The sequence below is a fragment of the Cetorhinus maximus genome, chromosome X, assembly GCF_964194155.1.
Source record: "Cetorhinus maximus chromosome X, sCetMax3.hap1.1, whole genome shotgun sequence".
NCBI classification, from domain to species: Eukaryota; Metazoa; Chordata; class Chondrichthyes; order Lamniformes; family Cetorhinidae; genus Cetorhinus; species Cetorhinus maximus.
This window is the reverse complement of record NC_135917.1, coordinates 4,522,369-4,542,110: the sequence shown is the minus strand read 5'-3', so window position 1 is coordinate 4,542,110 and position 19,742 is coordinate 4,522,369. Positions and strand designations below refer to the sequence as shown.

General features: G+C 44.4%; 1 protein-coding gene across 2 annotated transcripts in view; it reads right to left on the bottom strand.

The window, feature by feature from the left end:
* The window catches only part of LOC144672680 (receptor tyrosine-protein kinase erbB-4-like), a 139,452-nt gene that overhangs the window by 40,422 nt on the left and 79,288 nt on the right, over positions 1–19,742 (bottom strand). For both annotated transcript variants that reach the window (XM_078534566.1, XM_078534568.1), the window contains exons 3-11: positions 17,672–17,858; positions 11,152–11,286; positions 9,266–9,331; positions 7,901–8,022; positions 6,846–6,987; positions 5,803–5,916; positions 2,363–2,483; positions 1,397–1,470; positions 507–597 (exon numbers count right to left, since the gene is read on the bottom strand). In XM_078534566.1, coding sequence (XP_078390692.1) covers positions 507–597; positions 1,397–1,470; positions 2,363–2,483; positions 5,803–5,916; positions 6,846–6,987; positions 7,901–8,022; positions 9,266–9,331; positions 11,152–11,286; positions 17,672–17,858 — 1,052 coding nt within the window. The remainder of the gene's footprint in view (positions 1–506; positions 598–1,396; positions 1,471–2,362; positions 2,484–5,802; positions 5,917–6,845; positions 6,988–7,900; positions 8,023–9,265; positions 9,332–11,151; positions 11,287–17,671; positions 17,859–19,742) is intronic.

Genomic DNA, 19,742 nt, shown 5'->3' with positions numbered 1-19,742 from the left:
CTAACTGCCCTCTGAAATGGCCTGGTGGCCTGGCAAGCCACTCAGTTTTATTCAAGGGGAAATCAGGGATGGACAATAAATGCTGACCTTGTTAATGGCACTCACATCCTATGAATTAATAAAAAAATGACAACAATGCCTCTTCCCCTATACCATCCTCTCCTGACAGCACTGATTCACGCAGGGGTATAGTCCACACGCACCAGTGCCTATCCTAAAAGAGACCACTCTTCACGTTTGATTTCAGACAGTGGGTGTGGGGTTGTTTGGTGGGTGGGGGGTACCACAGCTGAGCACAATCCTGTTCTCACCCAGTATCCACCAATTAGCACTTTCCAACTGGAGCCACTGAGTTCTGATCAGAAGCAGGATTCTGAAATGACATTTCACCACCCCCTCTCCCTTACCAGGCTGAGGCTGCTGAAACTACCAGGGCAACCCTTCAGCTATCCTGCTGAGATTGGCTACCTTCACATGCCTAAGCTTTTTGTTTTGGGAATTCTTACTTGTAGAGTGTCCTCCCTCCAATAGTAGATAGATTGGAAAAGACACTGAAATCTGTCATGTTTTGTGGCCAGGACTGAATATTCAAGTAACCTGGAAACAGAGAGAGAATGCAGGCATGACTTTAGACAACTTTAGCAGTTAACAGACATCACGCTCAAACATCAGCCTTACAGTATCATTTAGATTATTAGAGTAAATTTCTGCCATAGATCATTCCAAATGTTCCAGAATAGCTTTTTCTTTTGTAAATGCTCCCTTGCTGTTTGCATCCTTGGCTGAGAATTCAGCCTGGCTGTACTCCGTCTTCTGTGAATCACTGTATAACTGAGCACAGACGTACGCAAGAGGGTCCCAGGGCTAATTATCCCCTCCCTCCACATTTTCCTTCATGTCTAGTTTTAGCCGCCTGAGAATGTTTGGCAGTGATTTGGTCCCATGCCAGAATGAACCTTGCTATGATCAACTTGGCATTAAATAAACTATCCTGTAATCTATGCTCAGCCTCTCAGGCTTGTACCTTGCGTAAACTGTACTGGAATAATATTTTCCCAAGCTCTAGTACCTTCAGGGCTCTATCTGGGATGAGTCACATGGGCAATACTTAAAATTTGCAAGGCAACACTGGTGTCAGATGATGTACTTATTATACTGCCTGCACCCAGAATGGGCTGATATGGAAGCACATCAGGTATTGGTATGAACCTTTTGGCCGTCAGATACCCAGAAATAAGTAATTAGCTAGTAATTAAAAGTAATTAACTCAAGTGCTCTAAGCACTTGAGTTAATTTAGCTTAAGAACCAGCCCTTAAATCAGTGAACAGAACATACACAACCACTAAACTACCAGACTCCACAACATAATTTGCGCCATCTGCTTAAGGTACCCACCTGTTATCTCTTGAACAGTTCCAAATACCTTCAGTTTTTCTGGATCCAGAGGTGCAATTTTGTGATATAGGTCCCTAAAACCAAAAAAAGCAGGAATGAAATGAATTCTAAAACTAAGGCATCTACAAATCAAGTGACCCTGCAAGTAAACTATCAGCAAAGCCATTTACAAAAATCTCAAACACTTTGCAGGCATTAGAGGACTTGGGTCCCAAGCAACTCTTTTCTGTCAAATCACAAATATATAAAAAAAAATTCTAAACATCAACATGCAAACATGCTGAAAGCGGGAAGAACAGGGCAGCTTTGCAACCAAACTTAATCCGTGGCGGGTGTGAATAATGCAATCCATTATCTCAGTGAAATTAGAAGTAGTTTTCCAAGATGAAAGATGACTTAAAAGAAGATGACAGAACTCCTCTAGTGGTTCAGTTGGAAATGGCCAATCTATTCAGATCAAAGGTCCCAGGTTTGATCTCAGTTGGAATGTTACAACTAACCCCTGGGCAATGGTGAGGGAACGTTGGCTAGGGTTGTTGTAAGACTGGTGCTGAAAAGTCAATTTTCTGAAGAGGAGAGGAGAATTGAAAGATGGGACGCTGTGGGGGGTTGGTGGTGGTGGTTGCTGTAAGGAGGTTTGGTATCTGTCCCATTCAGCACTCCTCTGTATTGCTCACCAACCCCCCACACCCCTAGCTGAAAGGATCACTTTGCTCCCAAGTCCTTGCAAAAGACAAACTTCAACCAAGTGGTGCACAAGATGGGATGGGCTACAACTCTTCTGATAACATTTCCCACCCCCCCCCCCCCTTAATCTCTATTCATTACTTCCCTACATGGCAAAGATGGATGAACATCGGCCAGTCAGCATCCCACAATCTCTCTTCACAGCCACAAGGGTTGCATGGGATTCACATGATTACAGTTCCTTTTCAGCCGTCAGTGTGACTCAATTTTCTTCCTTACCCGTTGATACCAGTGATGAGAAAGTCCAGATTTCCAGTGATCTTCGTGCAGTTGATAAACTGATCGATGTTGTTTGAATCCACTGTCTGATAGCGACTCCCAGCCCCAGTCCCGGCACAAGCTGGTCACATAAGAAAGCAAAGGTCACGTGTGAGTAAATTCAAATTCTTTCTCTTTCAAGGCATACAGGCCAGAAGGACCTAGGTTTAATTCCTGGTCTGTTCTGAATCAGCTGGTCCCAGCCAAAGCAGAAACTTGGCAATTTCCTGTCATAAAATAGACCAAGATTGTCGCACACAATGTACTGGAGGGCTGCAGATGTCTGTAAAACTGTACCCAAGAAAGAACCAGCAAGGGAGAAATTGCAAAAACAAAATCAGGAAAAAGTGAAAGCATAAAAGTCACACTGATAACATAAGTATTGTTGAATTTGCAATTTATGCAATGACTGTATCTTTTGTGCAGTACAGTATATAAAATGGATACTGTGGAATCCATGCTGCAGAGCCCAAGTGCCTGATGGTGGTGCTGTTGGAGAGTATTAACTCCTATAAGCTCCACGTCACCAGCCAGGTATATATGGTACTGTAGTTTTGGAAAGTTCCTGTAAGGAAGGTCCTCTGACTTTGTCTGCCTTCAACATTTAAGTGCTAATGAGATGAACAGGACTAATTTCCTCAGTGCATCATATATGCCAACCAACAGAACTTAGAAATGCTGAGTGACAGTTTGGGGACAGGGGGTTGGGGGATGGGGGAAAGCTTACACATCACCCCCAAAACAGACCTATAGAACAATGAGAAAACTTGGATGGAGATGGGCAAATCTATTCTGCCCATCTTAGCTCATTCATCCAGAAAGAAGCTCTGCAGTGCTCCACATAACAGCCTCCAACTGCTTCTTAAATGATTTCAGAGTTTTTGCTTCCACTATATAAGCTAAAGTCCAGAGGTTTATTGCTCTGAGTGAAGAACATTCTGACATCAGTCCTAAATTTGCCTTTTGCTGGTTTGAACCCATGGCATTACAAAATGACACTAATATTGACGCCATATCCCCTTGTCCTGCCATCATGGTTTCTTTCGAAGAAATGTTCTGTATTTATTTTCTACATACAATTTTTTTCCTAATAATCCAATCCTTTCACACTAAAAAACAGCCTGGTGGTTGTTCTCTATCCTGTCTTCAGGTTTGAATGTTTCCCTTGTGTCTCACTGGTCAAAACTGGACACAGTACTCAATGTGCAATCTGACCAAATCTCCTGATTTAGCAGTGTAGCCGGGTATGTTAAAAGCAAGCCTCCTAATAACATCTTTCAACTGAAAACAAGTGACTCTAGATGTTTGTATCGAATATCAGAAGGCGATATTAACTTGCATTGATATAGTGTCTTTAAAATATAGTGCCTAGTAAAATAAAAAGTCTCAAGGTGCTTAAAGTGAACAGAACAGTCAGGCACACTGCAGCTAAATGACGTAAGAATGAGATAAATAGGTTAGTCTCTCTGCCAGTCCCAGACTACCCTCCAGCCCGATTAGTCTTCCTCTCTTACCAATGCAGCGAGTTAGTCAATTCCTCCTCTGTGCTGTTCTACGTCCTAGTCCCCATTGTCACTTTTTCTACTTTAATCCTCACTTCAATCTTCTTCCCTCTATCACTGTGATTTAGCACCAATCCCTCTGTGACCTTTCCCTTTTCGTTCAATGTTCCTCTGCTAGTCTTTCTCTCTGTCACTCCAAAGTCTATTTCCTTTCTGCGTACTTTATTACACAATGGAAAAAAACCTCCCTGTGTCTCTATTATTCTTGCCACTGATTACATGAGAAGAATATTGTGATTAAAATCCGGTTTAGTGGTTGTGGGGGTCAAGCCCCATTTGAGATTTGAGCCTGTAATCTAGGCCAACACTTCACTGCATTAGTGAGGGAGTGCTCCAGTACTACTGGTGCCATCTTTTTGATGAGGCATTAAACTGAGGCCCATATCGGCCATTATAGTGGACTTTCATGATCCCATGCCATTATTTGAAGCTCAGGGAGTCCCTCACAACCAACATCAAAAATAAGTTTATCAGTGATTCCTTCAATCGCTGTTTATGGGTCCTCACTGCACAGAGATCAAGTGCTGCATTTGCCTAAATAATAGCAGTAACTGCACTTGAAAAGTAATGTGTTCGGTAGGACATCCTGAGGCCATGAAAGGCACTGTTTAAATATATGTTCTTTCTCGAGTGTGTCAGAAGCAGCGGGAGGACCCTGTTCTGCTGCTGATGGCTCGCTATCAGTGTAAAATTCCTTAAACTGGCATTGTTTATATGTTTGGGGTGTGGGGAGAAGAGAGAACAACCCGATGAAGACTCCACACCTGAAACATAAACTCTATTCTCTGCCGACCATTTCTAGCCCTTTCTGCTTTTGTTTCAGATTTTCAGCATGTACGTTATTATTTTAAACTTGTTTTTTGAGAAAACCACAGATCATTTCCACCACAACGATATTTTGTTGAAAATGCAACTCAATATTGCTTCTGTCAAAAACCACAAATTTGACAGAAGGAAGAAATATCTTGCCACTGACTTCTGGGTAAAGACTGCACTCCTTTAATGCTGGACCCCTCATGGCTAATTGGCAAGAGGGCACTTTGCCTTTATTTCTGCAGTTAGTGGTTTGACAGGATGCAGAACTACTAATACGGGGGCTGGGTGTTTGGATTTTGTTAATTATGTGCACATTTTCTAAAATGTCCAGGTAAATTAAACATCTTAATCTAAAACTAATTAAATATGAGGTTAAAAAACTATACTTATCTCATGTTTTAAGTTGGGCCACTCAATACGAGAACGTGCCGCAGGCAGTTGGAACAAGCTAGCAAAGATTATCTCACTTAAGAACATAAGAAATAGGAGCAGGAGTAGGCCATTCAGCCCCTCAAGCTGCCCCCACCATTCAATAAGGTCATGGCTAATCTGCCCCAAGCCTCAACTCCTCTTTCTTGCCAGCTCCTCATAGCCCTCAACTCCCCGATATTTCAAAAATCTATCTCCCTCCTCTTTAAATACTTTCAGTGATCTAGCCTCCACAACTCTCTGAGGTAGAGAATTCCAGATACTCACTACCCTCTGAGAGAAGAAATTCCTTCGCATCTCAAATTTAAATGAGTGTCCCCTTATTCTGTAACTATGTCCCCTAGTTCGAGATTCCCCCACTAGTGGAAACATGAAACTAGTGGATTTCCAGTTTATCTTCAGCTCCATGTTCCAAATTGCATCTTTTAAATGCATTGCGGTTTGACAGGCCAGATATAATTCAAGTGACAGTACTCGAATCCCAATCAGCTATCAACTGGTACAAACATTTCCACCCACCCAGTTAACTCAAAATGTATCTGTTGCCTGGGCACCCAGGCAAGGGAGGGAGTCTGCTCACACTTCGCGGCTCACCTTTCGGACAGAGGCCATCACATGGCTCGCACATTTTCACACCGTTTTTCTCAACCTCCATCTTGTCGCTGGGACAGGCGCGAACACAAGAACTCTGATCAACGATAAAGTTCGCTGTGAGAGAAAAGATAGGGTGAACCTTCCAGTTACATCCCATGAGTGCTTGCCTCAAAGTGCCTGCAATGATTTCCAGTAGTTAAAAAAAAATTCACCACAAAGTAGATTGGCTGCTGGGATCATTTTTAACATTGGGCAACATCAGTGACATCAAAATGGCTGCCCATTATACACTCTGCCTGATTGTCCCTCCCAGTGCCTTTGATGGAAAGAGAAATCTGAAATTATGTATAATGCACTAATTCAAAACTGCCAATTGTTAAAATTACTCCCCAGGCTTCATGAAATGCTGCAGAATTTCCCCTGACCAGGGAAGGTCAATAACCAGAGGACCCAAAATTAAGATAATTGGCAAACGAACAGGAGGGGAGAGAGGAGATTTTTTTAATGTAAACAGAGCATTACATTCTGGAATGCACTGCCTGAAAAGACGATGGAAGCGGATCCAACTTTGAAAAGGACTTAGAAGGAAAAATTTGGAGGACGATGGGGATAGAGCAATTCTTTCAAGGAGCCAGCTCAGACACAAAGGGCCAAATGGTCTCCTTCTACATGCTATGATCCTCTGAAATTTCCCCGCGACTCTACGAGTGTTGAGCGTTAACACAACAGAAATGAAGCCCTATTCCAACACCCCCTTCATTGTGGGGGGTGGGGATGGGGGAACGGTGGGGATGTAAAGTCAACATCCTAGAGCCATACAGAACAGATAGGTTCCTCCCCCAGTCTGTTGAGTTAGCTAATCTTAGCCTGGGCACCAGTTGGGGGTTGGGTGGTACAGGTATCATTACCATAGATAGTCCAGTGGTTGGTTACAGATACTGTTCAGTGTTGCATGAGGTCTCCTGATGAACCCTTGATTCAGAGAGAATGAAATGAGGGGAAAACAAGTTTACATCAACAATTTAAAAACTAGATGCACTCACCAGGGCAGCTTTTCACACAGAAAGCTCCATACATGTACTTGGTGTCTGGGTTGCGCTCCAGCTGATAGGACTGCTTGTTGTAAATTAATGGTTGTGGACAGACTGGAACACAGGCATTGCTGTCATTAAAGCGCCTGCATGCCTGTGGGAACATACGGTCATGTAAGAATCAAACTGGCTAGGGGAATACTATTTCACATTCTGATGCTTGTGCACACTGTAACCCCTCATTACTCTCATTCACTTGCATGCAGTCTCAGTCTGTCAACCTGTCTCAATCTGTCAGTCTCATACTCTGTCTGTTAAGCCCCATTGCTCACTCTCCATCCCCATTGCTCACTCTCTGCCTCTCAATCCGTCTCACTTGGTTTCAATTTCATTCACTCTGGCTGTCAGTCCCATCATAGTTACTCTCTATCTTCTTCAGTCTCTCAGTTCCCACTGCACTCTCCCACTTTCAGCTGGTCACCACCAGGCATTTAGTCCCTAGTATATACACACTCTCTCATGCTCATTATACAGTGCTCATTCCACTCTAGCAGTCACCACATCAATCCGTTACAATCATACTTCTTCTCATTCACCTCTCAGTTTCAGTGATATTGTCCCGATGGAGTTATTTCTGACTGTGGTTGGTGTCAGAATCATCACTGTCTAACGCTCAAATCAAACACATGACAGCTTTGACTGTATGGCAGCACTTCCTGCCTGAAGAGGAAATGGACAAGCCTTTTGCTTGTTCTCAGCGGCATCACCACCTAATAAAATGGTACATGATCAGTTCGCAGTCCTGACCAAGTCAGGTACAATTAAAATTTACACTTAATACAAACAGAAAATGCTGGAGATACTCAGCATCTGTAAAGAGAGATAAGCAGAAATTGACCTGAAGAGTTAACCCTGTTTCTCTCTCCACAGGTGTGGCTTGACTTGTTGAGTGTCTTGAAGACTTCTGCTTTCATTTCCAATTTCCAGTATCCGCAGGATTTTGCTTTTGTATTAGAATTCATGTCTATTTATCCATTGACTAAAGGAAAATCCTTTCATAGACTTACAAAACAGTCAGTATCTTTTGGTCCTGAACATCCACCAGCACACTCGCTGTGGCAGCATTCGCTGGGGTTATGTTGTCCAAAGCATCGGCCATTGCACTGAGGAGCACACACTGATTTAGTCACTGTGGGGAAGAAAAGAAGGGAGAGAGTGGTAAACAGGAAAGAGCGTATTATTAGGTTTATGCTCAAGGTTGACAATTCCAACTGTTGGAGAAAGCTCAGAATCATTACGGCTTTTTGTAGTCCTCACTTTTTCTCCCATTTACCTCTAGGTTCCACAGAGGTCAGGTACCCTCCAGTACCTCACACAAGTGAACAATTTCATAAGAACATAAGAGATGAGAGTAGGACATACAGCCCCTCAAGCCTGCTCCATCCTTCAATAAGATCATAGCTGATCTTCTATCAATCTCAGTCTTGAATAACTCAATGACTGAACATCCACAACTCTCTGGGGTAGAGAATTCCAAAGATTGACAACCCTTTGAGTGAAGACATGTCTCCTAATTTCAGTCCTAAATGACCAACATAATATTCTTATTCCAAATTTCAAACCATACTGTGGTGGAGTGGACAGGAGTGTCCAAAATCACCAGTTCCTCAGGCTTTTACCTGATTTAAAAAAAACTTGCATTTATCAGATCCCCAGAACATCTCAAAGTCCTAGTGCCATTGAGAACTTTTACATCTACCTGAACAGGCAGATGGGGCATCGGTTTAACAACTGCTCCAAAATAACACCTCTGACAATGCAGCACTTAAACAGTACCGCATTCAAGAATCAACCTAGAGTACGCACTCAAATCTTGGGATGAGGCTTGAAACCACAACCCTCAGACTCCGAGCTGAGTCAAGTTGACACTAATTTATAATTATCTGTAACTAATTTGGTTTACCTTTCAGAATTCTTATATTTTGAATGAGTTATATAGATGAACTAGCACAAGAAAACAAGGGGAGCTGGCAGCCTCCAACATGTATGATCGTGTTTCTTTTAATTAACGTAAATGTTTTCCTCATCTCTTAATATTTGTATTCTATTCATCCATTAAATCTGGCTCCTGCCAAAATGCATTCACGTGTTTCAGGAACGTGTGCTATACTTGAATTGAGTTGCTATGGTGCATCTTTGTGCAAACTTCTGTTAGAATTCTTCCTGCAATGCACAGCCATCTTACGCCAGTTCTTGCAGCCTAACTTAATGGACTGCACCTTAATCTGTCCATTTTCTGTACCTCACTAGTTCCTAGCAGTTGTAGGCCATTTAGCCTCTTGAGCCTGTTCTGCCATTCAATGAGATCATAACTGATCCAACTCCACATATACTATAACAAGATGTTCGACAGTAACAGACAGTATACTTACAAGTCTGACAGTCATCCTCACCAGGGCCCCAGCAATGTCCGTTACAAGACGCATGACACTTGGCACCTGAAAAAAAAAAGGTCCTCCTATCACAACACAGATACACTTGAACGAGCAAAACTAATAGCAAGTAGAAGTAATTGCCTTCGATTCTGTGGCCTCTGGCGTTAGTATGCAAAGAATACAGGCTGAGACAGAATCATAGCACCTTTCAGCTCAAGAGAAGGCCATTCGACTCATCATGCCTATGTTGCTGTGTTGGTACGACAGTTATACACTGGCTTTGTGACTAGCTGTGGGGGTCTGCCAATATCAGGTAAGGTGGATGGCGCCTGAGCTCAACTTTGGAAAACTACTTTAAGTTCTTAAATTGAGAAAAATAGGGCAAGCAGATACAGGTTCAAACTAGTAAAAGGCAATTTTCAGGCAGAGATCAGGAAATCCTTATGCACGTGAAAAGTAACTAGTGTATTGAATAAGCAGCCGGGAAGAAGAGTGGAGGTGAAAACCCCCTGGAATTATGTAAGAAACAACTGAATGCTGAAATGGGGAGGGGACTTTACAGACGTTCCGGATGGATGAACTAAGATGGACTGATAGCCTTTCTCTACCATAACTTTGTGATCTTCAGTAATCCTGGACAAGTAAGGGAGATAACTTGCACCCACAAACCTCACATAGCCAAGGTTTTATCCCCTGTGTTCCGATGACTCATGAACATTTTGACAGAGGCCTACAGAACATCAACTGGGTGTTTTCTAGGTCTGGGAAAGGCTCATCCTTCTAAAGTATGTCGGGGGAGTGAAGGACTGAAAGGAAGAGGAGAGTTAGTAAAAGTCAATGAGAGCCCCACCTTCAAACACATTCCATCCAACCTCTTCAGATGGTAGAAGACATGTTCACCTGCACTCTATAACTGATTGCTTATTTCCACAATTTTATATCTGACACAAAAATTCCAACTTTTTTTTGTTTAACTAAAGAATAAATAACAACTTTTTTAAAAATTCCAATGAGTTTAAAACTAGATTTTTGGATTTTTCCTTTTCTTTGGGACAATCCTTTCCATATCAGTGCTTATTAGAAGTTTTGAAATATCTTGTCTTGATGGGTTCATAGCGACTGAACCTGGTGAATGTGAACTGTGCAACATATTTGTGTCAGTCTGACTCAGTTCAAGCCCCACTCCAGAGACCTGAGCACATAATCTTGGCTCACAATCTGAGGGGGATGCGACGTTGTCTTTCAGTTGAGATGTGGAAAAGATCAAAGATTCCAAGGCAGATTTGTAGGCGTGCAGAGGAGTTCTGATGTCTTGGCCAACACTTACCCCATGACCAACAACACCAAACCATCAACTAGTAAGCGATCTCATTACAGTTCATGGAACTTTGCTGTGTGCAAATTCACTTCTCCCACCCCATCCGCCAGTTAAACTGTACAGAAGAGACCCTCAGATCAGCAATGCATCTGAACCCAACCCACATCACAAAATTGAATTGACCTCACTGCCCCTGGGTTTTAAGGGGGACTAAATTTGTGTTTGAGAGTGCATTAGGCAAGGACAGGATCAGGCTCTTCTCTGATGCCCCTATAGTTGAATATAGCCTTTCACCAAGATTCACACATGAAGAATGGCCATTTAGGCAAAGTACCGGATGGCATAGTGCACATGGAAAACCAGAATCAATAGCTTAGGAAAAGGAGGGAGATTAATAGGAGGAGAAACTGTGCACAAGGAGTCAGAAAGTTTAGGAGACAGCGTTTAACATTTGGAACATTAAGGCCGTTGCTTTTAACAAAAAGGACTAAGTTACTGTGTAAAATTTATGAAAGCGTAGATTCCAAAACTGGGTGACCCCCAACTGATTGGATGTTATACTTACAGCCTTTTATGGCATCCTTTGTCTCATTGAAGTCCAGTCTCTCCTTTGGGTTGTGAAGGATGTCAGTCCAGTTGATGGTCTGTGTGTGACACAGGAACTTGTTGGTTTCCAAATACACGCCTCCCACCAGAATCTCTACACAACAAAAGAACAGACAAGGAGAGAAAGTTTAGCAACAAAACTATTAACCAGCCATCAAAAGTGTGAATCCAGGAATGCGAGAGGATGGGAATGAGAGGATTCAATCAAATATTTGCAGTTTTATTCGGGACAAATACAGGGAAGTGTTAACATCAAGAGTGAGTGCCAATGCAGCCAAATTCTAATAAATGTTGATCTTAAAATATTACAGGTGAATAAAGGTTTATAAAAACCATGGATACTTTCTTAAAAAAAAAATCAATTTGAAATACTACAACGCTTCGGTTATCTGTCTTTTGACTCAAACAACAATTCTTTCCAAATACTTGAAAATCCTACGTAGAACTCATTCTTCCTTGAGTATTGTTTATTTGGATAAAAGAAAACTAACACCTCCCCCAGATGGCTCAGTGGGTAAATGCACCACGTACTGTAGTTAAAAACATAGTCACGCGTATCTAATGCCTCACTACTCCTCTCCAGAAATATCTCAAAGCATTTTGCATCCAATAAATTGGTTTGAAGTGCAGAAACAGCAACTGTGTAGGCAAACGCCATTTTTGAATGCCAGCAAGGCCCCTATATCGGCCCTGCAGACCAGGAAAGTTCCAAACTCAATTACTGGCTGGTGTTGAGTTACTGGATCTCAACAATGGGCCTCAGTATTCCTGAGCTAGAGAAAGAAAAAATAGATCAGCCCTGGGTTGGAAAGGGCACGCATGTGGTCAGGTGAGATCTCTGTGCTCCTCCAATCCTGACCTCTTGAGCATACTTGATTTTAATCGCCCCCCCCCACCATCGGTGACCAAGCCTTCAGCTATCTGGGCCCTAAGCTCTGGAATTCCCTCACTAAACTTCTCCACTTCTCTCTCCTCCTTTAAGATACTCCATAAAACTTACCTCTTTGACCAAGCTTTTGCTCATCTGACCTATATCTCCTTATGTGGCTCAGCTTCTCTGAAGCACCTTGGGACATTTTACTATGTTAAAGGTGCTATATAAAGGCAAGTTGCTGTTGAACAGGGTAAAGGCTCAGCCACCCACCCTGACTGAATAAGCTGCTAAATATTCAGTGTCGGTTTTTTTTATTAATTCATGGGATGTGGGCTTCGCTGGCTGGGCCAGCATTTATTGTCCATCCCTAGTTGCCCTTGAGAAGGTGGTGGTGAGCTGCCTTCTTGAACCGCTGCAATCCATATGGTGTAGGTCACCTACAGTGCTGTTAGGGAGGGAGTTCCAGGATTTTGATCCAGCGACAGTGAAGGAACAGCGATATATTTCCAAGTCAGGATGGTGAGTGACTTGGAGGGGAACTTCCAGGTGGTGGTGTTCCCATCTATCTGCTGCCCGTGTCCTTCTAGGTGGTAGTGGTCGTGGGTTTGGAAGGTGCTGTCTAAAGAGCCTTGGTGAATTCCTGCAGTGCATCTTGTAGATGGTACACACTGCTGCTACAGTGCGTCGGTGGTGGAGGGAGTGAATGTTTGTGGATGGGGTGCCAATCAAGCAGACTGCCTTGTCCTGGACAGTGTCAAGCTTCTTCTGTGTTGTAGGAGCTGCGCTCATCCAGGCAAGTGGGGAGTATTGCATCACATTCCTGACTTGTGCCTTGTAGATGGTGGAGTCAGGAGGGGAGTTACTCGTCACGCGATTCCTAGCCTCTGACCTGCTCTTGTAGCTACAGTATTTATATGACTAGTCCAGTTCAGTTTCTGATCAATGGTAACCCCCAGGATGTTGATAGTGGGGTATTCAGTGATGGTAATGCCATTGAACATCAAGCGGCAATGACTGGATTCTCTCTTGTTGGAGATGTTCATTGCCTGACACTTGTGTGGCGCGAATGTTACTTGCCACTGGTCAGCCCAAGCCTGTATATTGTCCAGGTCTTGCTGCAATTGGACATGGACTGCTTCAGTTTCTGAGGAGTCGCAAATGGTGCTGAACATTGTGCAGTCATCAGCGAACTTCCCCACTTCTGACCTTATGATGGAAGGAAGGTTATTGATGAAGCAGCTGAAGATGGTTGGACCTAGGACACAACCCTGAGGAACTCCTGCAGTGATGTCCTGGGGCTGAGATGACTGACCTCCACCAACCACAACCATCTTCCTTTGCGCTAGATATGACTCCAACCAGCGGAGAGTTTTCCCCCCGATTCCCATTGACTCCAGTTTTGCTAGGGCTCTTTGATGCCACACTTGGTCAAATGCTGCCTTGATGTCAAGGGCAGTCACTCTCACCTCAGCTTGGGAGTTCAGCTCTTTTGTCCATGTTTGAACCAAGGCTGTAATGAGGTCAGGAGCTGAGTGGCCCTGGCAGAACCCAAACTGGGCATCAGTGAGCAGGTTATTGCTAAGCAAGTGCTGCTTGAGAGCACTGTTGATGACCCCTTCCATTACTTTACTGATGATGGAGTAGACTGATGAGGCGGTAATTGACCGGGTTGGATTTGTCCTGCTTTTTGTGTACAGGACATACCTGGGCAATTTTCCACATAGCCGGGTAGATGCCAGTGTTGTAGTTGCACTGGAACAGCTTGGCTAGGGGCGCAGCAAGTTCTGGAGCACAAGCCTGGAGCACTATTGCCGGAATATTGTCAGGGCCCATAATCTTTGCAGTATCCAGTGCCTTCAGCCATTTCTTGATATCACGTTGAGTGATTTGAATTGGCTGAAGACTGGCATCTGTGATGCTGGAGATCTCCAGAGGAGGCTGAGATGGATCATCCACTCGGCACTTCTGGCTGTAGATTGTTGCAAATGCTTCAGTCTTATCTTTTGCACTGATGTGCTGGGCTCCTCCATCATTGAGGATGGGGATATTTGTGGAGCCTCCTCCTCCAGTGAGTTGCTTAATTGTCCACCACCATTCACGACTGGGTGTGGCAGGACTGCAGAAATCTGATCCGTTGGTTGTGGGATCACTTACTATCACTTGCTGCTTATGCTGTTTGGCACGCAAGTAGTCCTGTGTTATAGCTTCACCAGGTTGACACCTCATTTTTAGGTATGCCTGGTGCTGCTCCTGGCATGCCCTCCTGCACTCTTCATTGAACCAGGGTTGATCCCCTGGCTTGATGGTAATGGCAGAGTGGGGAATATGCCGGACCATGAGGTTACAGATTGTATTTGAGTACAATTCTGCTGCTGCTGATGGCCCACAGCGCCTCATGGATGCCCAGTCTTGAGTTGCTAGATCTGTTCTAAATCTATCCCATTTAGCACAGTGGTAGTGCCACACAAGGGTATCCTCAATGTGAAGGCAGGACTTCGTCTCCACAATGACTGGTGGTCACTCCCACCGATACTGTCACCCATCTGCAGGTTGGTGAGGATGAGGTTTTTCCCTCTTGTTGGTTCCCTCACCACCTGCCGGAGACCCGGTCTAGCAGCTTTGTCCTTTAGGACTCGGCCAGTAGTGGTGCTACCAAGCCACTCTCGGTGATGGACATTGAAGTCCCCCACCCAGAGTACATTCTGCACCCTTGCCACCCTCAGTGCTTCCTCCAAGTGATGTTCAACACGGAGGAGCACTGATTCAGCTGAGGGAGGACGGTACATGGTAATCAGCAGGAGGTTTCCTTGCACCTGATGCCATGAGACTTCGTGGAGTCCGGAGTCGATGCTGAGGACCATGAAACGTCATGGGGTCTGGGGTCGATGCTGAGGACTCCCAGGGCAACTTCCTCCTGACTGTACACCACTGTGCCGCCACCTCTGCTGGGCCTGCCCTGCCGGTGGGACAGGACATACCCAGGGATGGTGATGGTGGTGTCTGTAAGGTATGATTCCGTGAGAATGACCATGTCAGCTGTTGCTTGACTAGTCCCTGAGACAGCTCTCCCAATTTTGGCACTAGCCCCTAGATGTTAGTAAGGAGGACTTTGCAGGGTCAACAGGGCTGCGATTGCCATTGTCTCCTCTGGTGCCTAGGTCGATGCCAAATTTCATTCCTTTTTTGTGTCTTTGGAGTGATTTGTTAGGCTATTTAAGAGTCACATGTAGGTCAGACCAGGTAAGGACGACAGATTTCCTTCCCTTCCAGATGGGTTTTTACAACAATCAACAATGGTTTCATGGTCATCATTAGACTTTTAGTTCCAGACTTTCATTGAATTCAAATTCCACCATCTGCCATGGCGGGATTCGAACCTGGGTTCCCCAGATCATTACCCTGGGTCTGTGGATTCCTAGTCCACTACGCCATCGCATGATAGCATTACAAGCCAAGGGAAGCCCAGCCCTGTAGGGAGGGAGGGTGAGAGGAATATTTGCCAATGTCTGTGACTACTTTAGTTCACACACGTAAGAACCTGATCGTTAAATATGATTACTCATCACCTGCATTAATGTGGAACTTTTTTGCCTTAATCTTTTAAGTAGGGATCTTTGTAATTCCACAATGTGCCATCAATTGAATGGCACAGGAGCCAGTCTACACTACAGGGAGCTGGAGGCAGCAATCTCGGGATAAAGGCTCTTTCTAAAGAGAGGGTTAGAAAATACAAATTTCAATCCTCCGTATACAATAACAAGAGTCCTATTGGAGTCCACCCTGAAGTGTAAATGGCCACACAGTAGTGACACTGAAGGCATCAATAGCTTGCTGTAGTAGGAGTTTCGCTAACTATCTTTGACCAGAAGCGCCAGTGATAGTAAAGTTAACCAGCTGCTGGGTACTTCGCTTCGGGTCCATCTTTCCATACAGAACAGGGATGGGCTAATCTCTCAGCTCACCTATACAGGCCAACAGCTTACTTTCATCCTACAATCCTCCAAGATATCCGCGCTCCTCTAATTCTGGCCTCTTGCACATCCTCACTTTAATTGCTCCACCATTGGCGGCCATGCCATCAGCTGCACAAGCCCTAAGCACTGGAATTCCCTCCCGAAACTTCTCCTCTCTCTCCTTCTTTACGACACTCCTTAAAACCTACCTATTTGACCAAGCTTTTGGTCATCTGATCTAATGTGACCTATGTGGTTCAGGTGTCATATTTTGCCTGATAAACCTCCTAAGGCACTTCACAGGAGCATTTAATACATTAAAAGCATTATATAAATGAAAGTTGTTTTTGTCTGCAATTGCTTTAAGTCTCATTTATGCATGCATACTCTCCTCACTGTTGTTAAATTTGCCCTGCAATGCAGGGTGAGGGGGAATTACAGGAACCGGCATGTTTAGTGAGCCACTTCCACTGGAAAGACACTTGTAAATAGGACATTAATAGTGAGCTTGATAACAGCAGGGTAATTCAAGACATTCACTCTGCAGCAAGACTTCTCAATGGCCCGATACGTAGCATGAAGCCATATAGACCAGAAAATTTCCAGATTCAATTTCAGGCCTGTGCTGTGAGCACAAATATCAAGCTGGGTGCCAACTGGGAATTAGAATTAGCCTCTAGGCTAGGAGAAAAATCAGCCAGGGTTCTCACTATTCAGCACAGCTCTACTGCAAAATGCACAGGTGTGGGCATCAGAGGAGAACAGAATCTGACTCAACTGTGATGCCTCCACAGTTGAACAGCCCTCTGACACAGCTGTCTAAGCTCCACCTTGAGATTGGGCCACTTGGATCAGGTACTGGAGGGATTCCTGGCACCTGTGCAAGCAACCTCATGTGTGAGGCAATATCTTCACGAGAGGAGGCGGGGGGAGCAGGGATGATGGATAGCAGGAAGGCTTCAGGGTGGGGGCTCTCTGCTGGCTAGCTTTCACCATGTATGTCCTGTTTGCTACCTTGTTTTGCGAAATTTGGCTCCAGTCCTGTTCCCCAGCTGAAAATCTGGTTTGACAGAAACCACTTTTCTCACTGACTCATTGCAAAAGTCACAACAAATAAATCTTTTAATTACACCTGTCAAGGATCATCCAAACCCATGTATTTAACAGAGAATTGGAGCGAGCTGGAGGGAAGCACAAAGAGAGAAGGTCTGTTTTCTGCCTGCTTAATTTGCAAGGAAAAGGGCTTCAAATCCAAAACAGCAACACCTCCCTCTCAATTTAATTGGTTTCACTATTTCAGGATCGGGAGCAGGATATTAATTTAGATCTCATCAGAGGATGAGATCGGGCTCAGCTATGATGCTCCCTGTGGTTGAATAATTTGTTAACACTCATGTCCATGTTCTTATCTGTAAGCTACAGCTGCCTGTGGGAACCTACCCCAGTAAAAAGCACTCCCTCCAGAATAGGAGAAAAGTCACAATGTTTGCAAAGGCGCATAGGCATTGAAAGTCCTTGGCTGGGGGCTTTGCAGAGTGCTGAATCATCACTGCTAAAGGGGAGTTTATGTTTTGTCCTCTGTGCATGCACTCACTTATCCTCCCAGCAGCTCCTCTCGAACCTCCATCCACCCAGCATTTCTACAATCCTACCTGTTAGCTGTTTAAATCCAAGCTGTTTCAGCCCATGAACTCCATCCTTCCGATAATTGAGGATGACCGAGAGTGCATACTTGTCATCGTAGAGCGTTGTGCCACGGATAATTCGTAGGTTTTCTAAAGGAAGATACTCAAACTGATTGAGGGCCACCAGCAGGTATCCAGTCACCTCCCGAATCGACTGTGCAGAGAGAGAAAACAAAATTAGATCAGCGTAAGGGGTGCAACCATCACACGACAACAGAAATCTTGCACTTAATGGGAAAAACTCAGTGTCCCAATGGCTCAGTTAGCAAGTCCACTCCTCAATGTCACTGTCTCAAAAACAGATGACTCAGTCTCTTTCACCAACACAAAACGTGATGTATTTTCAGAGTTAGTATTTGTAATTAATACTCATTATTTATGTCAAAGATCTGTTGAATGTTGCTCACAAATTCCAGGCATCGTTTTCCTTCCATGCTGCAATCATTCTTTGCTGCCTTTGTGGGGATGACGATTGTGTTCAGTACTGATTTCTTCACAAATATCCTACTAAGTCTCACAAAGATTTTCTGATCAGCATTAAAATAATAATCAGAAATCTAAGTCTGACTGTCTAAGCTCTCATACGTGGGCAAGGTAGCAGAGATCAGCCAGCACCTTTAGAACTGTAAGCAGTCAGGGTCAGCAAAAGAGAGAAAACTGGAGGGCTAAAAGTACATTTTGTTTCATTTCCAATGTCCTGAGCTTCCCTCAATTTGTTTGTACCGCATCTACTGCCTAACTGCATGAATGGCTGACCTCTACACTGTGTCATCAAACACTCCCAGGACAGGCACAGCATGGGGTTAGATACAGAGTAAAGCTCCCTCTACACCGTCCCCATCAAACACTCCCAGCACAGGTACAGCACAGGGTTAGATACAGAGTAAAGCTCCCTCTACACCATCCCCATCAAACACTCCCAGGACAGGTACAGCACGGGGTTAGATACAGAGTAAAGCTCCCTCTACACCGTCCCCATCAAACACTCCCAGCACAGGTACAGCACGGGGTTAGATACAGAGTAAAGCTCCCTCTACACCATCCCCATCAAACACTCACAGGGCCGGTACAGCACGGGGTTAGATACAGAGTAAAGCTCCCTCTACACCGTCCCCATCAAATACTCCCAGGACAGTCACAGCACGGGGTTAGATACAGAGTAAAGCTCCCTCTACACTGTCCCCATCAAACACTCCCAGGACAGGTACAGCACGGGGTTAGATACAAAGTAAAGCTCCCTCTACACTGTCCCCATCAAACACCCCCAGGACAGGTACAGCATGGGGTTAGATACAGAGTAAAGCTCCCTCTACACTGTCCCCATCAAACACCCCCAGGACAGGTACAGCACGGGGTTAGATACAGAGTAAAGCTCCCTCTACACTGTCATGAAAAGCTGATCACATCCACAAATTACTTACAGGTAAATTGAACTTTTTAAGGAGATGTGTGCTTTTTTTTTTAGAGAAATACAAGCAAGGACACTGAGTAAAAGATGGCTGATAATGTAAAGTGACCACTTTCTGGAAAATTCCTATGTGGATTATACTGACAGAGCTGCCCTGAGAGAACATGGAATGTCGCACCTGAAAAGGTGTCATGGCCTTCTTCCAACAGAGGCACTTGAAAGGGAGATAGGAAAGATGCAAAAGACTGACCCTTAATCTCCTGTGGTTGCAGAGACAAAAGACTGATTACCACATCTCAGCACTCATCTAAAATCCATCTCCTGTTGATTTGTATCTCAGAATGTGTAAAATGGTTGGAGAAGAAAGAAAAGAGACTCTGGGCGCAAGACATATTTTTTTCCCCTTGCAGGGAAAAATGGGTTGAAAAGCTAGCAGAGCACTGCAGTGTGTGCTGGTGTGGTGTGTGTGTGTGTGAGCAAGAAGACCACCAACCAGTCACCCCTGCTATTGCAGGCGAAGTCTCTCTGTTGCTGGAGGCAAGGTTCAGCAGAAGCCACAATCGAATAGGACAGCCTCTTTCCTCACTGAGATGGCCACGGTATTGAGGAGCATGTCTTTACCCACAGGAT